The 13,318-nt window shown below is 38.4% G+C and overlaps 1 protein-coding gene across 11 annotated transcripts in view; it reads left to right on the top strand.

Moving 5' to 3' along the window:
• The window catches only part of SLC4A4 (solute carrier family 4 member 4), a 254,617-nt gene that overhangs the window by 117,474 nt on the left and 123,825 nt on the right, over positions 1 to 13,318 (top strand). For 8 of the 11 annotated variants that reach the window (XM_038398374.2, XM_043513068.1, XM_043513069.1 and 5 more), the window contains 2 exons: positions 2,449 to 2,609; positions 9,469 to 9,648. In XM_038398374.2, the coding sequence (XP_038254302.1) occupies positions 2,449 to 2,609; positions 9,469 to 9,648 (341 nt within the window). The remainder of the gene's footprint in view (positions 1 to 2,448; positions 2,610 to 9,468; positions 9,649 to 13,318) is intronic. The other 3 variants (XM_038398376.2, XM_038398378.2, XM_043513072.1) reach the window with 1 other exon arrangement.

The following is a 13,318-nucleotide window of genomic DNA, read 5'->3' as shown; positions in this document are numbered from 1 at the left end:
ATCAGAAACCTGAGAGATTTGGTAGGTCTGCTGGACTACCAGGCACTAAAGGGAATAATAAAGATATGCAGAGAAGCTAAATGATTTCTTTGCATCAGTCTTCACCACTCAGGATGTTGTGTGTGATACCTATCTTGAACCTACTCTGTTTTCAGGTATCAAAGAAAAGGCATTGTCAGAGATTGAAGTGTCAAAAGGAGGAATTGGAACAGATTGCTAAACTAAATAAATTTCCAGATTAGGTGGTAGACATTAAAGAATTCAAAGGGAGTTTAAGAATGAAGTGACTGGGAACCAGGTTTTTATAGGTATTTAGATGCCTAAAGATGCAGATAGGCTTTTAGTGGGATTTTCAAAAGCACCTAGGCACAAGCTCCCATTGATTTCTATGTGACTTGGCTTGAACTGCAGGAAGTCTCCACCTAGGAGAATGTTTGGTTTGTGAAACAGAATTTGCAGGAAAATCTATTCAGTAGAGCTTTAGGAGTGCACTAAATATAGCAGTTAACAGTTCAAACACTTATAAAAATAAGTTAAAGCTTACTTTATCAAAGCTAAATATTGCAGATTATATGGAGAAAAACAAATAAAAACCAAATCCAAATCAAACATGGGAAAGTGCTTTATTGTGAATTATATACCTTCAACAAAAATGTCAGGGTCTTTTTAATTTGCAGGATTTATGTTCATGCAGGGTAAAATTCAGAAAATTAGGAAATCCCAGCGTCTGTAGACTGAACAGTCCTCCTTCAGTATTTTCAGACCAAAGTCACAACATTTTGTTTGGGTAAAAAGAAGTTTTTTAAAAGTCTCAAAATGTTTATTTTCAAAATCTGTTAAAATAATACCCAGTAATGGCTTAAATTAAGCACGTTTCTACTCTGAAAATTGATTACATAAAAATATGTCGTCCTTACTCCTGGTTCCCTGTGTACACCAGTCACATCTGCTTTCTGTAGAGAAAGAGAAATTAGTTTTTTATGGGTTTCACTTTCTTTTGCTAGCACTGTAATGTTAACATGTCTAAGGAAGAAAGCTGATTTTTTTCTTCCTTATACCTCCATGGAATTGTTTACCAAGTTCCAATCAGTCACACCTGTGCAAACCAATTGAGGGATTAGGCAGGGGTTGTTGAGGGCAGAATTTGACTTGCAAAACTTTACCTGTGTTGTATGAGAAGGAAAGAACCCACCTGGCTGTTGGTTGCACTAAGTATTGGCCTGCAGGTCACACTCCTTCTGTATGATGTGCTATACTTAGGCACAATAGTGAGAATTGAAGATATTTCAATTCCTTTGCTTTTGAAGGTTTAGGCCTGATGCTTTAATGCTTTAACCTGATGACATGGTTTTAGGTGTGTAAATAATGTTTTACATGCAATGGTATTTAACCTTTGCTCTAATCTTCTACTAGAGAGATGAGCTTGCAGGTTTTTTTCCCAGGAAAATGCCATTGAATCATTAAACAACTAGATACAGAATGCAGAAAATTAATAACTTTTTTTTTTTTTTCAATTAAGAAGGGCTTCATGCAAACTGATTCCTCCCCACCCCACACTGCCCAATTTTGATTTTGGATGTTTCAGGTGAGCTAGTGAGTTTTCTGACAAAGGACTGTAGTCTTTATTTATAAGTTTAAAATTGACTGTACATGGTTGTCTTTCATATAGTATAGTGAGCAATAATGTGCCAGAGAGAATGTAAAGTGGAGGTTCTGTGTTTCTTGACCCAATGGACAGACTCCAAAACAGAAATTGAGACCTGCATGTTAATCCCAGTTCTGCCAACAGGTCTGCTGAGTAACCTTGGACAAATCACTTCATCTCTTTGTGCCTCAGTTTCCTCTTTTTGTCAAGTGTTTTAATGCCTATGGATGAAAAGCATGATATAAGAGCTGGGTGGTATTTATTATTATTATTTATTTATTGGCTCTTCCCTTCTTATGTTCAAAGTATGACCAGCGGTAGGAATAATAAAAATCCATGAACTAAGATCCATTATTATTTCTCTCTCATGATATATTTCAGTCATTTTACTTTTCTGCTTGTCTCAGCTTACCTGATACCTTTAAAAACCATGGCCAAAATGTTCAAATTTAGGTGTTTTAGGCTCCTAAATGAAAGTGACCTTATTTCCAGAGGTGTTGATGATCCATTGTCCCTTGGGGACTCGGGAGACTCAGCACCTCTGAAAATCAAGCCACTTTAATCTAGGTGGCCCACTATGGATTAGGTGGCTAACTTGAAAACGTTTGGCCTGTTCAAATACTGGGTGGCATTGGTATAGATGTTGCGTTTTATTTCCTTTGTCTTAATTTAAAGTGACGTGCTCATGACCTCATGTACGTTTAAACCCGGCAACCCTTGATGACATCCTGGCAGTTGTGCCTCTTTCAGAAACGCCAGAGGCAGCCTTTTTAACGTATTCTTGCGGCTCTGTCCTTCCATAGGTGGATAAAGTTTGAAGAGAAAGTGGAACAGGGCGGAGAGAGATGGAGCAAGCCTCACGTCGCTACGTTGTCCCTGCACAGCTTGTTTGAACTGAGGACGTGTATAGAGAAAGGATCCATCCTGCTGGATTTGGAGGCCACTTCTCTCCCTCAGGTAGTGGGTAAGTAAGCTTCCATGGAGGCTCTTTCAATAATCCTCCCTCGTCCCCCCCCCACCCCCCCATGCTCTCTTCCTCAGAGCCTGAATAATGGCTGTCAGTGAAAGTGAAGGAATGAGCTTGTGGTGGTTTTGTCAACATCCAAAAGCCAATCATGTCCCAGGCTTTCTGGAATGACAGGAGTAGCTGCGGCTGGGTGGCCTGGAAGATGCAAAGTCTTTCACCTGTAGCATACCGCCCAGCTTGGTTTGGTTGTGATTGAAAGCTATTGCCATTTGATGGCTCTTCAGTTGCCTATGCAAAACTATTGGTGCTTTCAGTCCCGCTCCGAGTGAATAGACATCCATGTCATAGGAACCACCGTTACATTTGCTATGAACTAGCACTTCTGTTGGCCATCTCACCTGAAAAGTGAAGCAGTGGATGAGATTGGAGAGTGACTTCTCTTGCTCCTAGAGGTAATTGCTCCCAGTCAGGGTTCAGGCACATTAGAGCAATGTGGGGTAGCTTGCATCACTGCTACCTGTGTTGTCACTGTTCTGTGCATGAAGGGGGATGCACATTCCACTGCTGTCAGACCTTACATTTTGGGCTTTGCAAGAGCACTTAGTGTTGGCTTACCTCTGCTTCAAATGAACTCACTGGTAATAGGACCATTGACTATGGAATTAGGCTAATGCTGAGCACTACATTCCGCAGTTCTTCTTTGAGGGACTTAGGGTACTTGCTTCTAAAATGACTATAGCGAATTCAGGGTAGAGTTGTTCCAGGGCTAAGCATTCAAATTAACATGAGTTTGTCCTCAAAATATCATGGAATTGATTTTAAAAAAGAGATTTTAAAAAATAATAAATCCTAGGTTATTTTTATTTTCTTTCACTTTTTTTGAGCCTGTAGGGTTCACATTTCCAAGACTTTCTCTGTAACCATGAGAAGTAGATTTTTTTTTTTTTTTTAAATCTCTCACTTAATGACATGGCTCTAAGAGCTGAGGCCCGAATTAAAACAGCAAATATCATTATCGGGCAACGCTGCAATTTAATCTTTGAGAATATTTACCATCTAATTGTTTATGGGAAAAATTATAGAGACATTTAATGAGAGAAACTGAATTCCTTTTATAATAAATTACCCTGTGAATTGGTATTCCTCTTTCTGTTTGTTGTTAATTCATGGTGTAACAGAATAACAGAGAAATACAGTTTCCACATCTAAGGGGATATTCAAGCACGTCACTTGCTTTCCACATCTAAGGTGATATACAAGCACGTCAAGCATAATACCTACTACAGGAGCATAGCAGTGACAGTCCCTGTTAGTTAAACCCTCACCAGGAACTCTTTGCTTTACGTGGCATTAAAGAATTCATAGATTAGATCTCACTTTATAAACAGCAGAACTGAACATGGTTTTAGTGCTTCCGTTTTACCTATTTTCTGATAGTGGTGATACTTGCTTGAGGGCTTCTGAGCTCTCCTCTGCTCTGTGGATTCTTTAAGATTCCTTTTTCTCATTGTTGGGGAGGAAGAAATACCCTTGAGTGATATGTTTGTGACTCAAACCAGTGATCTAAGTCTGTCTAAAAAGCACGTTCCCCAGCTTTTTCCTATAAACAAAAAATAAATGGCAGCATGATTTTATCTAAAAAGATGTAACTGGCAACATCAGTAAATTTCCCCAGCGTCCTCTTCTGCCTGAGCTCTAAGCCAGGGCTAAATTCTTTGCCAGGCTGCTTTAATATGAATTTTTAACTTCCCTGGACTCTGGATTTACTCTTAGTTAAAAGCATGCATTTATTACCTCTTCTTGACTGAGGGAAATTCCTTAGCCCAATCCCTTATCACCCAGAAATCCATTTTTGTTTCCACACCTTTGTTCTTACAGGAATCCCAGTTAAAAGCACAAACCGTTTCCCTAAGTCGTCTTCAAACCCAAAGTGCCTCCTGTAACTTGAAACAACTTTAAAGAAGATTTCTCCCCAAAACTTTGAGCATGCACTCCTCCACCCCCAAGAAACTGGGCTTGTCTACAAGTGGAAGTTGGTCCAAAATAACTAGGGTATGAACTTAAAGAGCAATAGATATTCTGCACTAACTCCTTCTGTGGACGCTCTTATTCGGCACTAGGGGTGCCCTTTTGTGGTTTAAGGTTAATCCACTTCTGCGTTAGCTATTCCAGGCTTTTCCTCTGTGTAGATAAGGCTCATCTGAAAAATGGCAGGAATAATGGGTATAGGTAGTTTTGTATGATTATTGCTGAAAACAGAGCCAAAGCAAGTACTATATCGACTTGACTTGGGACATTAGACATCAAATAAGGAATACCCTTTAAACTAATGCATCCGATGAAGTGAGCTGTAGCTCACGAAAGCTTATGCTCTAATAAATTTGTTAGTCTCTAAGGTGCCACAAGTACTCCTTTTCTTTTTGCGCATACAGACTAACACGGCTGCTACTCTGAAACCTTTAAACTAAGAAGCACGCCTTATTTTAAGTTAACCTTGCAACTAGACTGTGATCACCAGACTGTAGGCCACCAAATAATCATCCATTGGTGTCAGCTTTTACTTGCTACGGTCCTGATTGGATTCAGGCTCTGTATGGCAATACTACTTCCATAAGCCATATAGACCCTCTGAGCAATTTAATTTAATTTTAATTAATTCATGCAAGAAGGTGTCAACTGTATTTTGATTGACACTAGGTGCTGGGTGGAAGGAATTTCAAATGTCAAGTGTTATCGTAGACTCCAATCATGCAAAGACTCATTGAAGTCAGTGTATTTGCCCTGTTATCATTAGAACAGCTCAAAGCTTATTTTCTCCATTGACTTCAGTGGGATTACTCACTGCATAAGGTCAAGCATGTGTACATTTCTGCAGGATCATGATCATAGATTGTGCAGGACCGGTCTTAGGGCAGGACCGGTCGTCTTCTGTGTTGTGGATAACACTGAGCAAACTATCTGTGCTCCTCAAATAAGAATTTATATTTATAAGTAACTTGCATACACCTACAGAACAGTGTACAAGAGCCATTGATGATATACAATTATTTGTCCAGCCACAGCTTGCAAATAATAAACCATTAAAAAATAAAATAAATTGCACTTGTTTATACACACAGCTGTCATCTTTGATGTTAGAAAAAAATGGATACAGTCTGTGGCAATCTGATTCTGAAACAAGAATAGTAACCAGGAGTGCACTTGACCAATGCTTTGTGCTCTCCATGGGTCCTGTTTTACCTTTTGGGTCCAATTTAAGGTCTTGATCTTAATCTTCATGGCCCTCAATAGTTGTGGACCAGGCTAAGGCTACACTGGCAACCACCTCATCATCCGTGATCCTCCAAGACAGCTTTGTTCATGAAGGACATGGAAACTAGAAAGAAGTGCTGGTTGAAAATAAGAGGAAGAAGTGTCATGACTGTTTTCTTGTGCTTTATTTTTATTTTATTTCAAAGGTCAGAAAAGTGCCCAGCTCTATAATTGGTTGAAAAATTGTGGGGGTGGAGGGGAGAAGGGGAAATGAGCCTTCCCTCACCTCCTTTTTATTGATGCCATTATTTGAAAAATGTCAACCAGCTCTATTAGAAATTCTGCAGTGGCATTTTGAGAGCTAGAGGCAGAGCTTTTGTGATGCTGGGTCTTAGGTGGTGGAGCACCTTACTGGAAGAGGTTAAAATGAGATAGCCCATCCTTTTTCAGAGGACACCCCAGTGCAAAATCAACCTTATTAACCCTATTAGCCACAACAGGAAAGCAGGAGGTAGAAAGAGGACTGGAAAAGAAGGGGAAGAAGAGAAGGAAGGAAAATACAGTTATAGCACCAGCGCATAGGTAGAGATGAGCAGACTCCTCCACACTGATTGTTATGCTTATCTTTGTATTATATTTCACATTTAGATACTCCGGTGATTGGAATGCTAAAAATATCTAAGGGCTTGTCTACATGGTGCTGCAATCTGGACTACAGGGTTGTGAAATGTCGTGTGCTTTAACATGTTGCCCTCTGCCCCATATAGACCCCGCTGCCGTGCACTAAAAGGTTTCTAGTCCACGTTGATATAGTTCCGTTTTGAACAGGACTATGTTCACATGCACTAGGTACTTAGTCAGCTTTGAATTAGCAGCCTTCTCTGTGTATGTGTGAAGGGAATACTACAGGCTGTGTGTAGCATAGGAAACAAAACTTTCAAGTTCACATCTATTAGGAAAAAACTACATCACAATCGCTCCTTCATAGAGAATGTTTCTCATATTTTTGACACAGCTGGTGAGACCAAAACCAGGTCAGGTTTTGGCAGGCCAGTTTTCAAAAAAAATTGGCAGGCCAGTTTTCAAAATAGGGTGGTAAAGAGCATAGGACTTGGCCCACAGTGTGAGTGCTCTGTGCCTACAAAGGCGGGGAGTGAAGGGAAGTGAGGATTTGCTCTACAGAGCTGCTGATGTCTTTTGAGCACTATGGCAAGATGTTTTTATATGGAAAGAGTTATAGCATTGCATGAGCTATGCTGTCACTGCTGACTGCTGTAAATACAATATTCTCACTGGTATATGAGAATTTTCATTAAAAGAGAAACAGAAAACAAGCTAGTTAGAGTAATCTCTGGTGGAAGCACAGTTAAAGTAAATAATAACTTGGTTTTAGAATCAGTAAAAATAGCATAATTGATTATTTTTTGAAAGTTCTCCACATAAAAACAGTGAAATATTGTTTTGTGGGCTAGGCTCAAAATGCATCCTAGTATAAAGTCATCATCAGGTAAGGCATGTTCCTTTATATTTTAAGAGCCAGATTTACCAAAGCTACCTTTAACATCAGGCCTACAATTTTGAAGCGCCTCAAGTTTTGTGTGCTAATTGGGTTAAACAGCTGCTTTTACGTCTGTATCTCGTACGGCACCAAGCACAGTCTCTTTGATTCATAAATAATAACTCTGAAATTTGTATGCAAAAACTGGAGATAAAATACCCAAAGAAAGCCACTAAAATTGGAGACCCGAAACTTTAATCACCCAAAATTAGAGGGCTGGTTGAGGCTACTTTGAAAATGTGGCCCTAAATATCCTTTTCTTCCCCTTAAATCTGTGCTCTTATCACTGATGAATTAAATAAAAAATGAATAGCTATGGTTGATATAACTGTATTTCTTGCTCTGCTGCTGTAGAAGCGAGATAGGGACAACTAGTTAACTGCGAACTCTATTCCTGGAGTTTTTCAGTCACTGATGACTTCATTCGTGGTGATGACAAACAAGAAAGTAAAACTCGGATTTGTTGCTTTGTACTGTATCAGAAACATGGAAGGTGGGGAAGAGTAGTTTGCCAAGTGGGGAAAAAAAAAAAGATAAAATTGACAAGGAAAGAAAAGTTGAGCTTCTCAACAGGTGTTTAAAAATAATAAAATACAAACAGTAAAAATTAAATGGAAAAATTGCACAAAGCTGCCTCTTTGCAAAATGTCTTTTGTCCGCACACATATGTACACACACATGCTCAGGTGAATTGGAGTAGAAACTTTAGGCCTTTTTCTTAGTGATTTGAAAAAGTATTAATTCTAGGTTGGCATATGAGATCTGATGCCCTGAACTAATTGAGTTGGCAATTTTTTGCCCATTGTGCTTCTAACTTCCCACCTTTTTTTTTTTTTTTAATTATCACAAGTAAAAGTAAGAGCTGATACCTTCCCTCCAAGAACCGAAACATTGACTGAATTAATAAAATGGGTAACTTAATATACGACTTGGATGGGGAATAAAGATTTTCAGTAAATGTGTCTATCTCTTCTGTTTTTTGTTTTTTTTGTTTTTTTTTTTTTTAAGGATTTCCCTGATATTGGGACAGAATGAGAGGGTTGATGAGAAGGGGGAAGGGTTGGAATGGGGCTGGAAGCAGTTTTATGGAGACTCAATTAAGGCAGAAACATGCAAGTGTTAAAACAATACATTTTTGCCTGAACTGACAATAGTGATGATGGTCAGCAGAGGTGATGATTCCAATGCTGGAAGGGTCTCTCCCTTCTGCAGATAATTTATGAGTGAGGCAGCAGTTGCGGGTTGCAGGAAGAGTCTTAGTAAAGAGCAAGAAAAAGAAAATGCGCTTGGAGTTGAGACCCCATAAATCCTGGAATATTTGCCTTTGGATAACTTTCCCCAGTTCATATTTGTAACAGAATCTCTTTAGGGATCATAAAATTGAGAGTGAGTTCTACCTCATGTAGTTGATGTTAATTTACTGTGGATGTAGGGGTGAACTATGGTTTAATTGTTCAGTCATTCCCAGGAATTTAACTCCATAGTTCTTGCTAAATTGCATTTAGCTGGAAACCTATGGAGTGAAATACCGGCCCTATTGAAGTCAATAGGCGTTTTGCCATTGACTTCAGTGGGGCCAGAATTTCACCTGTGGTCTTGCTGTAGCATCTTGATGACTGTACGTATCCATGAGCATTTTTCATTCTGTAATGCAGATTCTTTCCCTTTCTGGATGACAGAGAGCATTCCTTACCTCTGAAGTCAATGCAGTTACTCGTGTGAGTGTTGCGGGATCTAGCCTTATATTGGTATGATAGCAGTGTTTCTTCTAGGGACCTTCTGGAACAGGGCTGGTGACTTTTGGAAGACAAACGTGCTTAAGTTTTGTTTCAAAAGAAATTCTTAAAAGGGAAACCTACTTTTAAAAATAAAAAAATCACGTTATTAAATAAAATAAGTGTTAGAAGAGGGAAAGCCCTGGAACAAGTAGGGTGAACTCAAGAAACCAGACACTTAGCTGAAGGTAGCAGTCTCATAACTGTTAAAGTAACTTTGCTCTTTGTGATTTTTCTCCCCCCTCCATTCCCTTATTTCTTATTGTAACAGAGATGGTTGTTGACAATCAAATCGAGACGGGCCTGTTGAAACTAGACATGAAGGACAAGGTCACCTACACGCTGCTCAGGAAGCACCGGCACCAGACCAAGAAATCGAACCTACGCTCTCTGGCTGACATCGGGAAGACCGTCTCCAGTGCAAGTAGGATGTTTACCAACCCTGATAATGGTAATGCAGAGGCCAGTTGGCTATAGCCTTCCCTTTGAAAGAAAAGAAACCCACAAAAAACTAACTCCATTGCCATCTCATGACCATGCTTTTTCTAACACACAAGTAGTGTAGTGTGCCCTACTGATGATGCATCAGTTATGGGCTCTGCTCCTGTGGCATGTTGCTGTGTCCATATCTTCACTGGACTAACAGGGTGAACACGAGAGGGTACAGTGTAAGGCATCTGATAGCAAAATACAATAATCCCTGGGGCTCTCAGAGTAATACTTGCAGTGACACTTTCAGACGATGTTGGGGAGGTGATACAGATCAGTGAGTGTGTTCAGTGTGAGAACATATAGGGAGAAAAAAGTGCCCGAGACCCTAAAGGCGAGTTGTGTAATCTTATATAAATATAGACCATGTTTTTATGTATATTAAAGTTTGTTATAGAAGGTGTACATAGACTTTTAAAGCAAGGCCCCTAAATATTAATATAAGATAGTAAAAGTGAACTCAGTTTTTAGTACACTATGACCATTGTTTGGTGTGGTGAAAGCTGATTTCCGTGAAGCTTTGTTCATCCTAAACAAAATCATCCTGTAAAAATGTCTGTATGTATATAAACAGATATAGGGGCATGTGTGTCCCTTAAATATGCATTTGTATGTGTGTATTTGTAGGCACGTGTGTGTGTGTGTAGTTTATACTTATACTTTATGCATAAATAGCAACTCCATAGCTAAAATTGCATTGAGATTTGCACTTAGTAAAGAAGACCTGTTAGAAAATAGTATCCAGAAAAGCAAGAATAACACGTTAAGCCAGTGAGAGGGCTTCGGCATGGTTTGGAATTTTGCAAACTATCTAAGTGTTGTATGAAGAACAGTTACAAGTTACTGTTTTAAAATAGCAGGAAGTCAAAGTGAGGTGATGGTAATAATACTGTACTAATGGCAGTGAAGTCACTCCGCTCTCTGCATTCTGCTTCCACTTGCATGCCAGCATCTCCCTCGTCATATTTTATTATTTAAATAACTATTCCTCTTTCATGCTGTCCTTTATTTTTGAGGCTTATTTGTGAGAGAGCGAGAGAGAAATACTTGCTTTCAATAATGAAAAATACTTATTGCATACCAATGCCTTGAATAAAGCTGCATTCAGACAGAGAAAATTAAGGTGGAGTAGAATCAATCAAGGGAGTGTCTTTGATGTGAACTTTTTCAGAATGTCTGCATGAGAATTTGGTAGAGTGAAAAGGGAGGCTTTGGTTCCAGCAGCACTGTACAGAAAGTTATACTCGTGCTAAACTTAAATATAGAAGAAAGAATTATAGGATTTGCCATGTTAGATCAGATTGTTGGTTCATCCCAAAGAATATGGGGCCTGACGAAAAGCTGTTGAAGTCAATGGAAGGACTTGCACTGACTTCCGTGGGCTTTGTATCAGGCCCATACTGCAAGTAGAAATGTCATGCTATACCTGATGCTTCAGAGAAAGATGTATAAATTGCTGTCATGCGCCTAACCTACTGTGTAATGTACGTTTGGTTAAGGGTACTTAATTCTTTCATGATCCCATAGACAACCATTGAGATTTGATTGCCTTTATTTTAAAGTACATAACTGTTCAGAGTGTAACCTCTTACTATGTGCTTGGGACCTCTAAGTGCTACTGTAATTCACATAGTAATCAAACAGATATTTTTATTAGTTACAAATAAAAATAATCCAGTCATAGTATTTAACTCTGGCCTCCAGTGTCAGTGAATTTCACAGGTTTAAGTCTGTGATGTCAGGAGTGCTAGAAACCCTTGTGATAATCTGATATTACTGTGTATGACATGGTTAGGATTGGAGACTCTTCACAACTGGTAAGGGATTCATTGACACTAAAGGTGAAAAGTACATTGTAGAGAATGTGCATTCTTCTCCCATACTTTGTTTTCTGTCTTTTTTTTTAATTTTTACACTCCCCCATATGCATGAAGGTCTCCCTCCTCTTTTGTGCCAGCTCTTCATTCAGTCCTTAACTTTTGCAGCTAAGCCCTTCGGTGGTGAAACCAAAATCTCCAACCATTTAACAGAAAACCCAGTCAAACAAAAACCAACCCAAAAACCCTGCGACATTATGAGATTGAATCATCAGCAGATCAGTTGTGTATTATGCATCTTAACAGTATTCTCTGTCTCTCGTAGCTTGTAAGCCCCTAGGGCAGTCATGGTGTCTTCCTCTGTGTATTGTAGAGAGCTGAGTTTCTTGTCAGAACTGGTTAAAAAACATTGCTGATATAATTTGGAAATTGTGTGAGTGAGGGATAAGCATATAACCCTCATCTTTGTGTAAATTAATTTTTAGCCTCAAAAAACAACCCTTACTCAAGTTGCAAGTTGGGTCACCAATATAATAGTTAGTTTTTTTATTCATTTATTTTTAGTGTTGCAAGAAGCATTGTGGTCCAGTGGCCCCACTGAACTAGACTTGAGACCTAGTCCTGTTCCTGGCACTGTCACTGATCTGCTGGGTGACCTTGGACAAGTCGGTTAATTGTTCAGTGCCTCTGTTTCCCCACCTATACAAGGGGGGTAATAAATAATGAAGTATTATAAATTTTAAGTTAAATAACTTAATCTTTAAGTAAAGTGCTTTGAGCTCTAAGGATGAAAAGGGTTGTATAAAAACTAAGTATAATAAGCATTATTATTATTTATTAATGCTTTTATTTAAAAAAAAAGTAAAACCAAAAGTGCATTTGGATGCATGTATGTCACTGCTTGGATTTGAGTGGGTGACCCACATTTATATCTTAAGGCAGAATTTGGCCTTTAAATCTATAGAAATGTAATGAGAACAAAACTGCTGTGTTTCGTCATGCCTGACAACAATAAAAGTGCCACCAGCCCATAGTGATTTCTGCCAGATAGATGGTTCCTTTTAACAGTTCCATTTTGTTTGCATTGGTTTGAAGCTTTCAGACACTTAACATTTTTATTAAAACTGTTAAAATTATATAATACATAAGTTAAGAAAAGTTTCTCTACATCTGGTTATAGGGCTTAAATTATTCAAAAATACAAAGGTTGGTTTTAAAGTAATAAAATAGGTATAGTACATAATCAGCAATAACCCAAATAAGATTAATAAATTTAACGATACAATTATTACTACTGTGTATAGGAGGTTAATGAGAATGGCAGTGATAGTTCCTCCATAGAAGAGATTTGTGCCTTGCCTACTTCTCACGGCTCTGGGTAATAGGTTTATAGGCTGATAAGATATTTAAATAGCTTCTCTGTGTTCTGCCAATATTAGAACAGATAACTTCAAACCTCCAGTCCACCTTAAAACAATTTAAACTAAGTTACCAAACTGAATTTAACGTTACCATTAATTTGACTGTGCTTATACAATGATGTGTGTGTTCATTAAAAAAGTATTGATGAAGTGACATTTAATGAGTAAAACTAGATTATATAACCTACTACATGTCCGTTAAACCTCAACATTTTATATAACTTATTGGCACTTAATGTGCAATAAAGATTTTTAAATGTGTGTTTGGAACCCATAATTTAACGTTATCCAATCTTATTAAATTGTTCCTGAAAATAATTTTCTTTACTAAACAATATTTTAACTGTATGACTAAGCTCTTTTTAAAAAATGTAGATTTCCCATCTGCCACTGG

Source organism: Dermochelys coriacea, chromosome 4, assembly GCF_009764565.3.
Source record: "Dermochelys coriacea isolate rDerCor1 chromosome 4, rDerCor1.pri.v4, whole genome shotgun sequence".
NCBI lineage: Eukaryota > Metazoa > Chordata > Testudines > Dermochelyidae > Dermochelys > Dermochelys coriacea.
Note: the sequence above shows the minus strand (reverse complement) of the source record. Positions and strands in the feature narration are given on the sequence as shown.